Below are 18,255 nucleotides of genomic sequence, written 5' to 3'. Positions count from 1 at the left end.
TGAGAATCAGCCTGACTGCTCAGTGCCAAGCTACCCAAGGGTGAGCACAGGTTATGCAGTGAGTGTAATCCCCCGTCCATGACAGGAGCAGTACGTTCTTCCTGGCTGGGGTCATCCCTGCAGCCAACCAGAAAGTGGAGGTTCCAACAAAGGTCAATAAAACAGATATCATTCTGCCATCAGTTAAGCATTGCTTCATTCCATGGCACAACAATAAACATTTTGACCAAATCAAAAACAAGAGAGACCTTCTATAAAATAAAAAAGATGTATATTTTGAACGTGATTGTTCTTATCTGATATCATACGCGAAAACAATCTGTTTGTAGATCACCCATTGCAAAAACAATACAGTTTGTCTTTTTTTCCATTGCTTTCATTTCAAGCCTATTATTAAAATGTAGGACAGTGATAGTGTGCACGAGGACCACCTGTTCATTTTCACTTTTCGGAAGGCTCTCCAGTGAGAATTTCTCTGAATCTAATTAATCTGGATCTATTCTCTTACTCACAGCTTAATGCACCACTCTAAGGCCCACCATATCTGTGGTTACATAGTGTTCTCCTATACCCTTCAGTGGGCAAGGAGCTATTATCATTAACTGCTGGTTGTTTCCTGTTCCAATTTGGTTGGAGCTATTCCCAGGAAATATGAATTCTCGCGTAATGACTGAATTCTTCAAATAGGGGTTGAAAGCAGCTTTTTCCATACATATCTCCTCTTCAGCCGTGTACTGAATACTGTCCTCTTCATAAGGTAAACCTTGAATCAAACAGCTCCCGGACACATTTATTTGTTCCCCTGGTGCGTCAGATGATAACTGACTCTTGTAAATTTTCTCTGCAGATATGTAGGACAGGGGAGATGGAGGTTTTGCAAAATCAATCTCTTTCCAGTAATGAGAATTATGTTGTCTGCTTGTTGATTCTAAGAAGTTCCTAGGATATTCTTCAATGACTTTAGTCTTATTTCCATCAGTGCAAAGGGAATCCAAAACATTGATATTTTCATCATTTACAATCCCATCAGGCTGAATGTACAGCAGAGGAGTAACCTATCAATAGGAAAAAAAACATTTAATTATTTGTCAGCATTCTATTTAAATATATACATCTTCTGCAATTAATTAAACAAGAGTGTCCCCTTGCACGCCTACTATTGAATATCTTCATTTCTGATCTACTCAAAGAACTAAATGAAAGGAGGGTTCGGGTTCCACCCAAGTTGATAGATGTTATCACCTTGGTTGGCCCCTATGGAGGCTATTAAGCAGAATACAATAAACATGATCCTGGGTGAGTTTGACAGAGAGGGGTATTAGACATCTGCAATACACACACAGCCAATAAATGATGCACACGACTCAATAAGGAGATCCAAGCAAATTTATAAAAATAACTCTTACTTTTAAATACCTTTTGGCACCAAGATCATCAAAATCCGATAAGTACGTTTCATGTTATGAGTTTTTACAGGTTTGAGAAATCAACTTTTGTGATGCTAATACAGCACAAACAGTTTGTAAATCTACCCCTTGGATTTTGTTTCAGATCTGTGGTAAAGAAATTTAAAACAACCCTGGCACAAAATCTTTGTAAATCTAAGACTGTGTTTCTCCTAATCAGAGCAGGACAAATGGAACTTTAAAAATACCCTGAGAAAACCTTTTCTTTGAAACAAGAAATGCGAGAAAAAAACGACGATTGTGCCCCTCCTCCCCCAATCTGGCTGTAAGGAACTGTCAGAAGTTACCATTTGTCCTACAAAACTGTTTTGAAGTTTCTTTTCCTCCTCAACAACAAGAGCATAACACTAAAGTAGAAATGTTAAGATGTATGTGACAAACATTATGGGCAAGATTGATCAGGCCTTTGCTTTGTGTTGCATTTAAAGCTGGGAAGAGTTCCATGGGTGGAGCATGGCACTCCCATAAATCCACCCATAGATTTTGGCATATTCCTGGATTTATTAAAGCTAGTAAACCGGGGAATGTGTCAAAATTCAAAGCTTTCCCTAAAGAGGTGTAACAAGGAGAAATTTCTTTTTTTCCATTCGTTAGTTCCTCTTTCCACGTGAGCTTCATTCTGCAGCACATGCAGAAACAGGAAAATGCCTCAAAGAATTGTTTTTGTGCAGGAAGGTGCCCCTTCCAGCACGAAAACAATCTTGCCCATATCACAGGGACCCTTGCGCATGCACGATCGTGCAAGGGTGCCTGAGTTGGCGCTAGGCAGCACACAGTACATCAGCAGAAATGCTCCTTGTCTTGATAAATATAGAGCATTTCTGCTCTCTCCCTTCCACACTGTAATGGCCCGACACTGCCAGTCCTGTAAAGCCACAATATAGAGCTGCCGTTCCCCGTACAACTGGTAATTCTGGGTGCAGTATTACAGAAAGGGTGTGATGGATGTAACTGTGAAGAGCTTAATATTGAAGAGTTTTTTTAACTCCATCTCTGAGAAATACCCTTTCTCTAGCTGTGTTTAACTGATACTGAACAACAAGGCATGAGCTTATTATAATCACTTTCAAAAACAAAGGGGCTTACTTTTGAGAGGCTTGCTCTGCGAGAGCATCACTTTATGTTTACACTTTACACTTTAGTGGTGTAAGTCTCTAAATTATAACTATTAGGCGATGCAAAGCCACTGTGAATGGCTTTGCATGGCCTCATAAATATGGAGTTAGCCGAAGCAGAGCAAGTCGCTGCCTTGCCTCACTCTGTGCCAAGGAGGCATTCCATGGGCATTGCTATGGGTTTTACGACACAACATCCATGGGTTTTGACGATGCCTCACATTTACTTAATCAGGTAAAGCTGGGGAAGCGCCAAAACCTTCTGCCTCCCCAGAGCAGGTGTAGCAAGGAGAAATATTTTTCTTTCTCCTCACATTCTGGAGCACACATACAAAGAGGAAAACGCCTCTCTGGATTTTTTTGGGCAGGAAGGTGCCCCTTCCTACACAAAAACAATCCTGCCTGCAATGGAGGCACCCTTGCACCATAGTTTAAGGGTGCCTGCATTGGCCTTAGCCAGCAAATGTTGCGCCAGCAGAGGGAAAAAGGACAGGAATGCACCTTAATTAATACATCCGTGCATTCCTGCCCTTTCACATTGGCGTAGGCTTTGGGCAGCGCAGCAAGAAGACTTGCAGCTCTGCCCTACACAAATTCCTCATAAATGAGGCCTTGATTTTGGGCTGAGGCATAACTGTTTCCGGTTAAAGTTCAAGTCCCAAATTAGGTTTTCAAGGAACAGCACATAAGCACAAAAGAATGAATACAGTGTTACCTTGGACATATCATCAGACCATTCTGCCATGCTGCTTCCTGCGGGATTTGGCACATCAGGCCAGCAGACTTGTTTCAACCTATGAATCAAGAAAGAGTATTTACAAGAACTGTGACAAAAGGAGTTAAAGCCTTATCTATCTGTAAATGATTAAGTCAGCAATGATGAAACGGCCCATGACAATTCCATGGCATACTTACTTTTGCAGAACTGATATACTGATGAAAATTGCCCATTTTATTGTAAAGTTACTTACGAGAAAAGACCCATGTACTCCCTTTGCTACCTAACCCATTCTCCTTCTTTGTGGCCCTGTTCACACTTCATCCTCTCTTCTTTTATTGCTTCTGTGTGATTGTGAATACGATTAGGAGACACCTACAATCAGATTAACTAAGGTTTTGCGTCAGGGTTGCGTCACTTTTATGAGGAAGCCCCTATGCAAAATCCTTTTGGCTTTTCCTAAGCCACACAAAGCTGCTTTGCATGGTTTAGTAAATATAAAATAGAGCTATGTGCTGTATTGCGTTATTTTGAATCGGGGAGGCATTCCATGGGTACAGTTCGGGAATCCCCATGGATTTTGGCACAACCCTAGATTTACTAAGGTGAGTAAACTTGGCATTGCACCAAAATGTTATGCCTTCCTGTAGCTGGTATAATGAAGAGAAATATCTTTATTTCATCTTCTTACCTACTACTTCTACACATTCTGCAGCACAAATAAAAAGATGAAATTGCTAGTAAGGATTGTTTGTGTGCTTGAAAGTATCCCTTTCTGCACAAAATAATACTCCCTGTAACGCAGACACCCTTGCATGGTGCTGGGGTGCCTGTTTTGGCACTAGGCAGAAATCAGCGGTAGGAGGCAGCAGAATTGCACCATATCTTAGTAGATATTGCAAATTTCTACTGCCTCCCTTACACACAGAGCAGCAACTGTGCTTGCTGCTCTGCATTGCGTGAAAGGATAGTAAATATTTCCCTGAACGTCTGGTGTTAAACACCAGGAACTGCATTATCCACTTTGGCCTGGGGACACAAAGTGACATTTGCACCCACTTTGGCCAGACATGGACCACAATTGTATTGTAGAAGGGTGGGCAAACGCTTGTACGTCCTCTTCTGTAATACTGTTGGCACTGGCACACATTAAACACCAGCGCTATCATGAGAGGGCATCGTCCCATGCAACTGAGAGACCCTCTTTGCCTCTGTGCCCATAACGTATTATAGAAGCAGACGCAAACTTGCCTTTAAGAGGTGCACTGAAAGCCAAAAAAAGTGGCGCTCTGTCAGTGCACTTCCCTGAGGGTAGGCTTTTCAAGGGGTGAAAAGGGTCCCAAGGAACCCACAGACATCCCCCTGCAGGTGGGTGCAGTCACTCACCACACTGCCCTGCATGGGGCTCTTTCCCCTTTTTAAAGAACAGGTAGGATCCGCCTACATAGAGAAACAAAGAGTGGGCTTTGAAGCAACGCACCATATTTCACCCATGGCAGGGCGAGTTCGATTTATTGTAATAGGGCACACTATCCAGGTTTGCGTGCAGTGCACCTGATCAAAGATGCACTGAGGCGCTAACTGGGACAGTGCATCCTTTCCATAGTCAGTGCTGCCCCACTGTGGTGTACTCCATGGGCCCACTTTTTCACACCTCGAAACTGAAAATAGACTTGAGGTTAACTTCCCAGTCGTTTCATAAAGCGAGTGGGACAACATACACAGATCAAATTATCTTACATGAGCAGCATCATAGTTATGCTGTTTTGCTCGAATTTGGATAAAGAACAGAGCTGGAAACTAGATCTTCTGGTGAATCTTATTCCCTAACAGTTTGTAAAGGTCACAAGTTTTTTTGTATGCTTTTTATTCTGTATTTCTTTGATAGTCCAGAGCAGTAGAACTAACAAAAATGCAGCCAACATGTGTTTCGCCCCTTCTTGGCGCACAGGCCTGGGGCTTTTTCAAGGCTGACAATAGAAAGTATGAACATTAAGGAATCAATTGTAAAGGGGTAAGGAAAAATGGCTGGAAAAGTTATTTGGAAGAAAGGAAAGAGTGAAAAACCCCACAGCTAGTCCAGTTGGAAGATGCCCTAGGCACCTGACTAAGCATAGTGCAACTCAAAACTGGAACAGGCTTCCTTTGGAAATTAAATCAGCCCCCTCTTTTTGGAGTTTCCGCAAGCTTTTAAAAACTTGGCTTTTCACTAAATCCTAACTTTGTTCTCTATGTTTCTTTGGGGGATATTCTCAAGAACGTGTGATAATTACCACAAAATTAGCTTAACGCAACTCTCCTTATCGCAGTCTATCGTGGGAAAATAACGCTGTGTTAACGTAGCATTCATAACATGGCGGTACTAAGCGTTAGGCCCATGACAATGCGTCAAATGTCCACGATAAAGTCAACGGTACGCCGCAAAAATGCAAAACACAAACGCAAAAAAAAATGTGATGAGGCCAATCGCTATACAAAGTTCTGCCAAAACCAGTGACAGGCCTGCAATACACACACGTCAGGCCGGAAAAATCACCATAAAAGAAGAAAAAAAAACGACAAACAAATGCCAAACAGCGAAGCACAAAGGATGTTGCCAGAGCAAGTGCGGAGGACAACCAGAACCACACAAGCCCCCGGAGGACCAGCCTGTGACCTCTGGGTCAGGGAAGGCCAATGAGAAGAAGAGTAGGAAGAAGCGGTTCAGTCCGCAGGAAAACAGGGTCCTGATAACAGAGGTGGTAGAACACCATCAACTACTGTTCGTCACCTTCACTGTGTCATTGGCAACAAAAAATTGAATATGGCAGTCCATCGTGGACAAGATGAATGCAGTCGGAGTGCTGAAGAGGACAATGGAAGAGGTCAAGAGGCACTGGAATATGTGAAGCGCAAAACCAAGCAGAAACTTGCCAACAACCAGAAGGCAGCAATGCAGACTGGAGGGGGGAGTCCTGCGCCACATGATGAGCTGGACGTAATGAAGGAAATGTTGTCCACAGTCATCAGTCATCAGTGGGGAGACGGTGGCAGGAGTTGGGGAACTGGACACTGCTCAACATGACCAGACACAATAGCACCAGGGTGAGTAACGACCAGGGACTGGGAAGACAGGGAGAGATGGGCACAATGGCGCACATGCACAATTAAGTAGAGCACATTTGGGAATAAACCATGCCCCAGACCCCAACTCCCACCAAGAGACCAATGTACCCAGGTCTGCAACATCTCAGCACTGTATAAGCACAGTAGTCAAAGGCACACCGGAAAAAAAAGGAATAAGGGGCAACAAATTCAGAGCTGCAAGGGCGACTCCCCTGAAATGCAGCACACACACATGCACACACACATGACATGCAGTGCACATCAACATTGACAACAATGTGGTACAAACCGCAACGCGGCCACAACAGAAGACAGGTCACAACTGGTGCCGCATGTGTGTAGAAATTGGCCAATCACATTTGGCATAGCAGGTATTGAGGAGTTGATAATGTATAAGTACAAACACACTCCCGTTATGTTGTGGATTTTCAAAATGTCCACTGTCCCCCATCAAATAGGCAGCTCCTCCCAAACAGCCACAATGTGCACAGTCATGCCGTCTGTATGAAACCATGTACAATGCGACAACATACATGTGAACGCATTGAAAAACTGCATCACCCCTCCACATTGCAGAGGGAGAATCAACACCTCCTGCAGAGCAGCCCGAACCTCTCTTCTCTGATGACGAAGAGGACCACCACACCTTCGATTCTGACGCCCTCCAAAAGCTCATGGAGAGCCTCCGCAGCCCACCTCCAGGAGCAGAGCAGCCCACCTGCTACGAGGAGACCCCAACCGCTGCACAGACCGCACAGCAGGCAGCACCCACCACCACTGCTGCCTCCCAGGAACCCCCCGAAGAACTCATGGCCTTCCAACTCTTTGTGTTGGGGTGCCAGGAGAATCTGGCTGAACAGGTGCGGGTGGCGTTCGACCGCATGGCAGCCAAACTAGATGCCATATGTGGGTGTCTAAGTCCCATCAGGGACCACTCACACTCCCTAACGGACTGCCACAGTCGCTCCATGCTGTCCAACTGATTTTTCCAACTGATTTGCATATGGCTGGGTCCAAAATGGAATGGTATGGTGAACAAAAAAACGATGGATTGAGGTCCAGATCCCTGTACTGGGGTGAATGTATGACATTGTTCTGCATTCTGTCCATCAATAGTTCTTTTTGCATTTGTTACCCCGAGTGGGACGGGTATGCTCATACGTGAGTCCCGTGCTCTCCATGCTACTGGAATCAAGCTATCCTGGCTGAAGAGGTGTGAAACCCTGAAACCAGTCCTAGGATGCTTGTTTCCAGTCCAGGCAGGACCTGGCATGGCAGTTCGGGCTGGACTGTGCCCATTGGGCGCAAGGTCAAGACTGATTTGCATATGGCTGGGTTCAAACTGAAATGGCATGGTGAGCAAAAAACGATGGATTTAGGCCCAGATTTCTGTACTGGGTGAATGTATGACATTGTTCTGCATTCTGTCCATCAATAGTTCTTTTTGCATTTGTCACCCCGAGTGGGATGGGTATGCTCAGACGTGAGTCTTGTGCTCTCCATGCCACTGGAATCAAGCTATGCTGGCTGAAGAGGGGTGAACCCCCGAAACCGGTCCTACGATGCTTGTTTCCAGTCCAGGGAGGAACTGGCTTGGCAGTTCGGGCTGGACTGTTCCCATTGGGTGCAGTGTCAAGACTGATTTGCATATGGCTGGGTCTAAACTGAAATGGCAGCGAGAGGTAGCTGGGTTTCTCAATGACCTCAGGACCATCCTCATGGCATTTCTGCCACAAGGCCTGGCGCTGATGCATGCTGCTGCTACCACTCCATCCACATCTCCGCCCCCTGAAGTGTCAGTGCCACACAGTGCGGCAAACATTCCACCTCCGGCCCCTGAGGTATCACTGCCACACAGTGCTGAAACAGAACACCACCGCCCACATGTGAGGCACATGAAACAGCAGAGGACGAAAATGCGGATGAAACTGCCTTACTGGTAAGAAGAAAACTTAGCATTCATCTCCACCATATGGCTTCTTTCTGCTTGGTTCTGCCCTCTGCATCATCATCTTCCACTGTCCCCCGATACACTCTGCCACCCTCACCTTTGGACCTCGACATGGACTGCCATATTCTGTTTGATCGCCAATGACACAGCAATCAGACTGCGGACTGAACTCTTCCTTTGGACTTGTCATTCCCTGAAGGACTCAGACTGGCCCGCCATGGGCCAACATTGTAAAGTGGGGTTTGCATGGCCCTGTACTGCTCCAGCTGCAACACTCCACTGAATGTGCATTAAACATTTATAATCACACAGATGTATTGTGTCTATGATCTTTCAAGTGTGGAAGTATGGATGAATGTAGGCTCAGCGATTCCCCATTACGTCCATGTTGCTCATGTCGTTGGACGTGGGTCACAGGGTGACACATTGCCGAATGTGGTCTGGGTGGCGCCAACACAACAGGGACACACGCATTAGTTACTTGTCCAGCCCAGTACGGAACCACGCCCAGAGCCCCGGGGTCATTGTTCAAACCCTTAAGCTGGACTGGCATACGCCAGGCCAGCCCACTCCGCTCACGCTCACAGGGGGGGATGGCAACACTACATGTCCCAGGTATTCCCTGTAGTGATCTGCTGATCACAGGTCCAGTTGTCACCATGCCACAACCATTCCCTCATGGCTGGTTTACACCCACACCACACCCATCCAGCACACACTTCACAGGACATGTGACCCTGCCAATAAAAAGGGCCAGGCACACGTGCTCGACGCCATTTCCACTCTCTATCTGGGTGTATACGTGTGGTGTTAATGTAGGCATGAGGGCCTAGGGCCCTCCGACATCGCATTCCCCAGGGCCGGAGGTGACATGATCGCGTCCGCACCACAATACTCAATCATAGAGGGCCCATGACTTGTGGGCACAGACATGGTGGCAAAGGATACACTGCCGCCGGCACAGGCACACCGCCACGGGACGGTGGCTTTCGGTGCACTGAGGTAGGGGCACCTTAAGTGCTGAGCAGGTGTGCAGCCTCCGATGATGCCCCGTCCTGGCGGTCCAGGCTGGTGATGATCGTTGTGAGCCCTGCTAGACCGCAGTGTAGGCCTGAGCCAGCGGGCAGTACGTGCCTACCGCCACATGGCGTTGCCTCGCAGGTCACAGAGCTAGTAGCACCTAAAAGGGCTGAGCGGGTGTGCAGCGTGCGATGATGCCATGTGCACTGATATGTCCTCTGCCATAGCGAAATCAAGACCCAGAATCAAGTGTGAGACCTGATGGCCCGCGTAGCGGGGCTGCATGATGTGGAGGGTGCCATGTTCGCGGGCCCTGGGCTTGGGGCTAGAACCGTCACGTGGTGGGCCCCCTTTGCGACACGCCGGTGGCGGAAGGTGAGCAGGGAGGCCTGGGTGTACAGGAGCGGGCATGCACCGCTGGGCAGCGGGAAGGGCTGGGTTGCAGCTGCCTGGGTGCGCAGGGGCAGGCAGACGATGATGGCGTGTGCAATTGTATGTACTTTGCCACTCATGTATCTGGACTCTGTTTCAGATGAGGGTTCTATTTCAGATGGGGGTCCTGGTGAACTGCAGTACATACCGGCACGTGGTTGGAGACACACCGGTGGCAGCAGGTGAGAAGAAAGGCCTGGGTGCGCAGTGTCGGAACTCTCTCTCCCTGTCCCTCTCTTCTTTTCTCTGTGTCTCTCTCCCTCTCTTTCCGTCTTCCTCTCTCTCTCGCCCTCTTTCTGCCTTCCTCTCTCTCACTCTTTCCGTCTTTCTCCCTCTCTTTCTGTCTTTCTCTCTCTCTCCCTCTCTTTCCGTCTTCCTCTCTCCATATCTTTCCATCTTCCTTTATCTCTCCCTCTCTTTCTGTCTTTCTTTCGCTCTCCCTCTCTTTCTCTTGGTTTTGTTGGCTAAAGTTCACTTAAACTTTTTGCTTTTTCCCTAGACCATTTTCCTGACAAAGAATTGTGAAGTTAGATGCTGTAGGTACTTGCCACTGCTAATCAGTGTGCAAGTACAGATGTTACCTGTATAAATTGTAGGGGCGATTGGTTGTCTCTGGTTGGTATGATTGCCTTACTAGCAAGATCCCTAAGTGATGTGCACTGTGTGCGCCAGGGCTAGTACTAAAGAAATGCGCAGAGAGGGAACCATAGGTCTTCAGTGTAGGGCCTGCACGCATTATGCTAAATTAGCATGGTGTCCTGACAAGTGCTACCACTTGTCAAGCCTGACTTTCCCTTTTATATACACATGGGGCACCCCTGTAGGATGTCCTGGGTAACCCCTAGGCAGGGTGCAGTGTAGGTAAAAGGCAGGACTGGTGCCAGTGTGGGTGCTAGGCCTTGATAGTGGAAAATACTCCATTTCATTTTCCCTGGTGAAAGGCCATCCTGCTCATAGGATAGAATGGGGGAGGCTGGGTAAAGTACTGTTAGCCTAGTTTCCCAAGAATTGGAAATGGAACAGTAAAGTTTGGTATGTCTAAACTCACAGGGTCATAAAACAACTTTTTGGGTAGATGGTTTTGTCGCTGTGTGTCCAGAAACCGCTGTTTGAGAAAATGGCTGAGTTTGTGCTTTAGACCTTTTTGTGTGTCTCTGCAGAATGTGAATTGCTTGCTTGTATCTGGGAGAGGTGAGAAAGACTAAGGGAGGTCGTGCCCCCGGGGAGGGGTGGAGACAGCGCCAGGCTGCACCGCACCTGGAGCGGGGAGCAGGAGAGGCTTTGCGAGGTGAAGAGGCCTGGGTCAGAGCCATAACACAATAGACCCATCTCCCTCTGAGTGAGTAAAGATCCAGGCCCCCAGAATCAAAGAGAGGATGGTGACACGGGGGGGGGGCGATACGCAAGACTGATTGAGGGAGGGATCGGGGACCCATGAGCACAAGGAAACTTCAAAGACAATGAGGGGTATAATTGAAAGAACTGTAACCCCAAGACTTTGGTAATGTTGGTGATGTCGTCGAGAATGGACTCTGTATCGTTCAGAGAAGTGCTGGGAGTGCTTTGAAGATGCCGTGGACTGGCCGAGTCCCTGGCGGCTTTGACCAGTCCACAATTGGGAAGAAAACCTCTGCCTCAGGAAGAGTTGCTGAATAGGCTGCGGGAGACAGTTGACCCTTGCTTTGTGATCTGGGGCTTGTGGGCAGTTTGTAGCTCTTGACCGAGGAGCGCTGCAGTGGGTTGTGCCCCCCTTTCTTCCTGCGCAGGACTTTGCTGTGTGCTGCGTCCTGTACTCCAAGGGCCCAAGGTGAGCTGGCTCCCTGTTCGGAAACACAGGAACATAAAAGTTTCCAGGAAGTCTCAAGTGGCACGGTGGTGGGACCGTGTCGTGGCAGCCTGACATTTCCAAAGGGGTGCCTAAGGTGATAGTGGGCACCCGGAGCGAATCAAGACTCTGACGCGCAGGGTGCGTGTCTTGGTGCGGCTACAGGTGTTGGAGCGCCTGTGGATTGTGGGCATCGTGGAAGAGAGCCGAGATTCGGGATGGGCAGGGGAGGCGTGTCGCAGTTCAGTCCAGTCACTAGTGAAGAGTGCCGGGACATCGTGGGCACTAAGAAGGAGGGAGTCTCCATGATGCGGGTCGGCTTCTGGTGGTGCAGCCAGGACGTTAGTGGAGAGCGCCTGGTACCTCGTGTGCACCAGGGCGAGAGGTGAGACTCAGACGGGCAGTGTGCGTGTTGTGGTGTGACCAGGATGTTATTGGAGAGCGCCTGGGTCATCGGGTGCACCAAGAAACGAGGTGGGTCTCCAGCACGCATTGTGCATGTGGGGGTGCAGTTGCGGCACTTAAGGAGAGTGCCTGTAGATTGTGTGCAACCAGAGACGGAGCTAGATTCGGACGCGCAAGGTGCGTGTCAAGGTGCTAGCCGAGGCGTAGTGAGGTGCGCCTGGTCATCAGAGGCCGGAGGAGGAGTGAGTCTCGGACGCACCGGGGTTGTGTGTCGAAGGTGCCACCGGAGGTGCTGGTGAGGAGTACCGGGGAGCAGTGAGCACCGGGGAGCGAAGAAGTTCTAACAGTGCTGGAGAGGAAGGCCAAGTGATCGTGCCCTCAACGGCAATGTGGGGTGGCACCAGCGTTTGTGTGGAAGGCTTCGTGGGAGGGGTTTGTGCTGAACGTTGGCGGCCCGGACCGGCAGCCCCTCAGGAGCTGAACTACCAGCTCGAGCGCGCCTTGCCTGGAGTGACAAGGTTCCTGAGTGAGGCCAATCCACTGCTGCAGAGAGGAGAGTGGGGTCGCGCCTCCCCAGGTAAAGTGGATCATCGCCTGGGGCAAGGTGCGGGCATGGAGGGACACTCTCTCGGCCTCTCGGTGCTCTCAGCTGTGTGCGCCTGTTGCTTCGGCCCAGATCTCGGTCAGTGCTATTCCCGGACTGGTCAGTACAGGGGCCAGGGCCAGGAGTGGAACTTGGGTGCATTGTTGATCCGTGTTGGGGGCAACCGGTCACATAACTTCTAAAAGCAGTCATATAGCACTTTGCATATTTGCTGCTAACAAACTATCGAACTATTGGACAACGTCTGACACTAGTGGTGCTTAACGAACTCAGGGGTTAGTGTGCTATGCACTAAGTTATGTTTCTCTTGGAGGATACAGGATCCTAGCGTAGCGCACTGCATTGGTTATTTACTGCACTGTACTGAATTGCACTGTGACACATTACCTTATTCCTTCCTTGCCCAGAGCATGCTGGTGGCGATATGCATTGCATTTTTTTCTTATCACACTGTACGTAATTGCAGCGTGACGCATTGCTGTATTTCTTCTTTGAACAGGGCATGCTGGTAGAGAACCGAGGTGTATATTATTATTATTATCTTGTGTTGACTCAGTACATGATCGTGACGCTACGCATTAATTGCTTCACTGTGGCATTGTACAGGAACCCATCGTTAAGTAGTGCGGTATTTCTTATATTTTGCAACGTGAGTGATTCTAGGAATAGGACGTACCTAACCTGTTGAGAACGGTTAAAAGTCAGCATAACTGTTGGTTAGAAGCGGTGGTTGGGGGTTAGAACCACCCAAACCACTGGACACAATATTACCCATTGTATATGTGTGGAAGTTGTATTGTGTGGTCATTTCGTATAATTTTCTATATAAATCATACTCGTTTTATACAAACTCGTGTGGAGTCCATTTGTTGGTGACATCTTTGGGATTGGTGTGGGCGTGGTTGCACATACTGAACACTCGTGTCTTGGAGATAAGCCTGGCTGCTCGTGTCAAGCTACTAAAGGGGTGAGCAGGGCTGTCTCGGACAGTGTCTTTTCTTGGCCTAACTTGGGAGCAGGGGGGTCTGGGTCGCGCACTGGATGAGAACAGTGCACGCGGGAATGCCGGCTTCTAACACTCTCTGTCCTTTGATGGGCGCAAGACACACCTTCTTATCTGGATTATTTTGTCTTGCAGGCTGTGACCTACAGATTGTCCCAAGGAGACCTGCCATGAGTTTTCATTAATGTTCTTTTAAATACATATCCATTTGGTAATTCAAAGGTGAATGTGTGATGCCCATTTTTGTGACGACACATGCATGTTACCTGTTGTGATTGTGCGACAGCAGGCGAATTGTTTTGTACATGATGTCGTGAAGTTGATGTGACATGTCTTTGCCCAGGAAGGGTTGCCCTGGGGGTCCTGGGGGTGGTGGCGGTGGGTCTTTTGGCCCTGTTGGTGCTCTGAGTTGTATGATCAGTAGCTCCATGGCATCTTTTGTTCTTCAGGTTTGTCTCTTGGCTGGGCTCCCTTTTCTGGTGCAGGTTGTAGTCCAACTTTACACCAGGTCAGAGTAGGTGTTAATTTTCTACTGCTAACGTGCCTTATAGCTTGTTTTGTAATCTTATCGCCAAACTGGCGGTCATTGAGAATGTTATGGAGTGGTGTTGTTGCAGCTTTTGGCACGGGTACACCTCCTCTTCATCTCATTAGCGATAGCTGCTGGGGTCATCTGTGGCAATGTTTTTTGCGGCTGCTATCACAGGTAAACTGGTGTTATGGGCTGTTTGCATCAGCTTGTGAATGGGGCGATGAATTTATTGCCACTTTGGCTACGATAAAGTGTTGATAACTCGGCGATGAATTCTTGATACTATGCCCCTTTATCTCTTAGCACAGAGACACCTCCAAGTATTTGTCCACGCTTTCCTAAACTTCAAATCAAATCAAATCATAGTGATAGGGGAACAAAAGGAACTGAAAAACCAAAAGGCCCAACCCGGAGGGAACTGAATTCCAATAGTTCAAATTAGCATCTTGATACATAAATCAATAGAAAGTCAAAACCAATTCAAATGAAGGTTTGAAAACTAATGGCATATAGAGATATATCATTGAGAGAAACCAATAACAGCAGTCCCTACGGGAGATGCAGGTAAGTCAATCAACAATTTTAATCAGCATGATCAGGAACAATTAGCATGTGTCATATCCCAAATAAAAGGATATAAAATAAAGAATTCATACATGTGCCATAGGTAAGGATAATGCATACTAATTCCAAAAGATAAACACATCTTGTACATACAGATCCCAATGCATGTAAAAGGTCCAACATAAAATCCAAGGAGGCATCAAGTAATTCATACATATTATAGGCAACAAAATTAAGGTGGAGGAGATAAAAGGAATTAGTAGCAAAAGAGAAGAAGAAAAAACAGGCGCAGTTTTTTGCATTTCAAGGTCCATATGTTGTAATATTTGGTTAGCAATTCCAAGGGGCAGGGTTTTGGCCTCACTTAAGATATTGATCAAGCCTCTCTGAGTAGAATGGCAGACAGGACAAAATCTAGAGGGGAGCCTGTGCATTTCAAAGGTGGCCTTTTGAACTGATCTCATCTTCAAAGGCCATTGTGGTTGTAAGTACTGGGGATCTGCCTTCAGTAGTTAGATACGCTTTGGGGATTGAAATTGTACCATGGTGGTTCGATGCTGGGACATCGACAAGAGGAATTGGGGGAGGAGGAACTGCAACTGGATTATCCGCAGACTTGTGGTGGCCTGAGGCTTGTTGTGCTCTAGGAAGGGGACTATCACGTGGTGGATTTTGCCTGGATGTTTCTGGCCTGCAGCTAATTGCCAACTCTCATGGCCTGGGTCCCTAAGGGCTCTCCTAGAGCCGATTGGATGGCCTCCTGTCCATGAGATCCCAGGGACAGAAAGGATCTCCTTGTTTCCACGAGATCCTAAGGACCGCACAAGTTGCGGCGGAAACAGTGGAAGTGATCGTCCATTGGGACAAGGACCATCCCAACATGTGCAGTAATTATGAAGTGTGCTGTGCAGAGGAGTGTGCTTGAAATGATCAGTGGCCCACCTGGGGTGCTGTAGCATGAGAAGTTCAAGAGGTGGGGGGTAGCTTGCTGAGTCCGAGAGACCAGAGCTTACAACAGGAAACCTGTTCTAGCTCGCACTCCATAGAGTGTGGTGTCTGAGAGATTTTGGGGGAAGTTTGCTGAGACCGTGGGTCCCAAGCTGGCAGCCTAGACTGTCTACGACCTCCATATCGGGAGGAAGGCGATTCCTGACATTGCGGTCTCAGTCCAAGGTCGTCGGCTTCCTCTCCCTAGACCCACGCCGCAAGGTACTCTGTTGTTGAGAATACTGTGACTGCACCCGAGGGGTCTTGTGCCTTGGGTGCACCCACAGCTCACAGCCTGCAGCAACTGTAGCTCGCACCTCTGCGGGAGGAAAAACTGTTCTCTAAATTGTAAGCATCCAAGCTTCCAGTGTCACAGTCTTTTGCCTACTAGGTGGGGATAGTGCTCAGAAAATGAAATAATATCAACTTTGAAGAATTTGAAGTGTGTATGAATTAAGACGTAAAATTGGAAATGTTAAGACGTGCTGTAAAAAGGAAAGAATCTGTAATTTGAGGCTAAAAAGTGAGGGGCATATTTATTAAAGTTTTGTGTTGCATTTATTGGCTTCGAACGCTTATTGGGTCTCAGTGTGAACTGGTATAAATCATCTATCTTCCCGTTGACGGCAGGGATGGTGCCTTCTGAGCTGGACTTCCCGCTTGAGTGGTGTATATAGCCAGTCAAATATCTGGGGGGTTGGATTCATAGGAATTCTAAAATTGTCCTGGGGGAAAATTATGGCCATGCGCTGGTGAAGGTCGAGGAACAAGTGGAGCGCTGAATCAAACTACCTTTGTCACTCTCAGACAGGATTGCGGTTCTCAAAAGGGTGGTTCTCCCTAGGTTTCTTTGTCTATTCACTAACGTTCCCCTCCCCCGTCTCAAACTTTCTTTGCCTCTTTGCTTTCTGCTCTAGGTAGAATGGTGTGGGCCGGGAAACAACTGTGGTGCCATTGGAATATCCTTACCAGGCCATATACGCAGGGAGGTTTGGGGGCCCTGAACTATATGTTTACTACCTATATGCACAAGCGCACTTCAAACGTTTTTGGTACTTTCCCTCACCTATCCTACCCCATGTGGTGATGGAGGCGGATGGCCCGCATCTGCTGACACTAACCGCTATGCTACCACGTCCGCTCTCAGTAGGTCACCGGCAGGCAACAAGCACGACAGATTGCACAGTCCAGGCTTAGCAATCACTGGCGTCACAAGCCGGGAAACTGCCACTATGTGCCCCTGCACTGCCTCTGGCACACCACCCTGCCCTTTATGTGACACAGGAACCTAAAGCGCTTTCTGTTTTGGCTGCTTCGGAGATCATCAGTATGAGAGTTGCCTATCCAGATAGCTCATTCGTTACTTTGGAAGCCATGCAGGTGAGTAGCACCAGCACCCTGCTACTGGCATTCACATACTACAGACTGAAAGAGGCCCTCAAAACCATAAACATTGCATCCAGCGGCATCGCTGACTTTGACACCGCTACAGGTTATTGCTTGGCAGCTCCTCCCGCACTAAAGTGATCACAAGTCTGTATAACGCAATGCAGGCAGACACTGCCCTGCAACACATGTACTTTCCTCATGAATACCCATTACTTTCGTCAGAAACCTCAACGAGCTCTTAATAGAGCCATTTAAAAGCAGAGTGCGGCGAGGGCAGGGCTCACTTCAGCACAAAGGTGGGGGTTGGAATTGCGTCTGCAATTTCCACGACCCACATCCCTGGCTTCTTATCGCGGCGCACCGGGGTGCCGCGGCGCACACTTTGGGAACCACCGCAGTAGAGGGATGAAGCCCTGGAATGCTGCACTTGACACCCCAATAACAGTGAAATATTGGGAATATTGCGGCACTTTAACTAGATATTTAATGGCTAACTGTAATTTGAGGATTATTCATTTTAAATATATACAACAACTGTACTATTCCCCCAAGCAATTGCAGAGATTTGGTTTAAGAGAGACAGCCAACTGCAAGCGATGTAAAGGGCCAGACGCTGATTTTGTTCATCTGGAATGGTATTGTGAGGGTGTACATGATTTTTGGGTACAGGTTACTAAGGCATTGCTGGACATGGTTCTGGAGCTGGTGGACTGTACTCCGCAATTGTGTTTGCTGGGTCTTATCGGACACTTAAAAAAAAAATGTATTGGCATTTATCACGGTACAAAAACCTTATAACAACATAACAAGCCAGTGCATTTGTGCATCAAGGTGGAATATGACGCAGTTACATTTTATAAAACGAAAATGCAAAGCAGTAATTGATCTCGTCGTGCATGTCTCCCTAATACATAGAATTTCTAATCGCAGATGGTAAGCCCTTCTTTGACGGTAGTCTGTGGATATACAGAAGCAGTCTACATAGAATAATATATGGCCACACTGGTACTATACATGTCAGCTCAACTCATAAGCAGTTTACAGTTCATTCCCAGGGATGGCACAATACAGGGTCGCACCCAAAATTCAGTGATCTTCAGTCTGTTCCGAATCTATTGCGTAGCCTGCGCACCCTCATC

The 18,255-nt window shown here is 47.7% G+C and overlaps 1 protein-coding gene across 2 annotated transcripts in view; it reads right to left on the bottom strand.

Annotated features, from left to right (window-relative positions):
• Positions 1-284: 284 nt before the first annotated feature.
• Positions 285-18,255, bottom strand: part of IL31RA (interleukin 31 receptor A) — a 1,277,572-nt gene continuing 1,259,601 nt past the window's right edge. For both annotated transcript variants that reach the window (XM_078675103.1, XM_078675104.1), the window contains exons 15-16: positions 3,297-3,375; positions 285-1,055 (exon numbers count right to left, since the gene is read on the bottom strand). In XM_078675103.1, the coding sequence (XP_078531229.1) occupies positions 516-1,055; positions 3,297-3,375 (619 nt within the window). In that variant the 3' untranslated portion in view covers positions 285-515. The remainder of the gene's footprint in view (positions 1,056-3,296; positions 3,376-18,255) is intronic.

The sequence above is a fragment of the Lissotriton helveticus genome, chromosome 2_1 (genome assembly GCF_964261635.1).
Source record: "Lissotriton helveticus chromosome 2_1, aLisHel1.1, whole genome shotgun sequence".
Taxonomy (NCBI): domain Eukaryota; kingdom Metazoa; phylum Chordata; class Amphibia; order Caudata; family Salamandridae; genus Lissotriton; species Lissotriton helveticus.
Note: the sequence above shows the minus strand (reverse complement) of the source record. Positions and strands in the feature narration are given on the sequence as shown.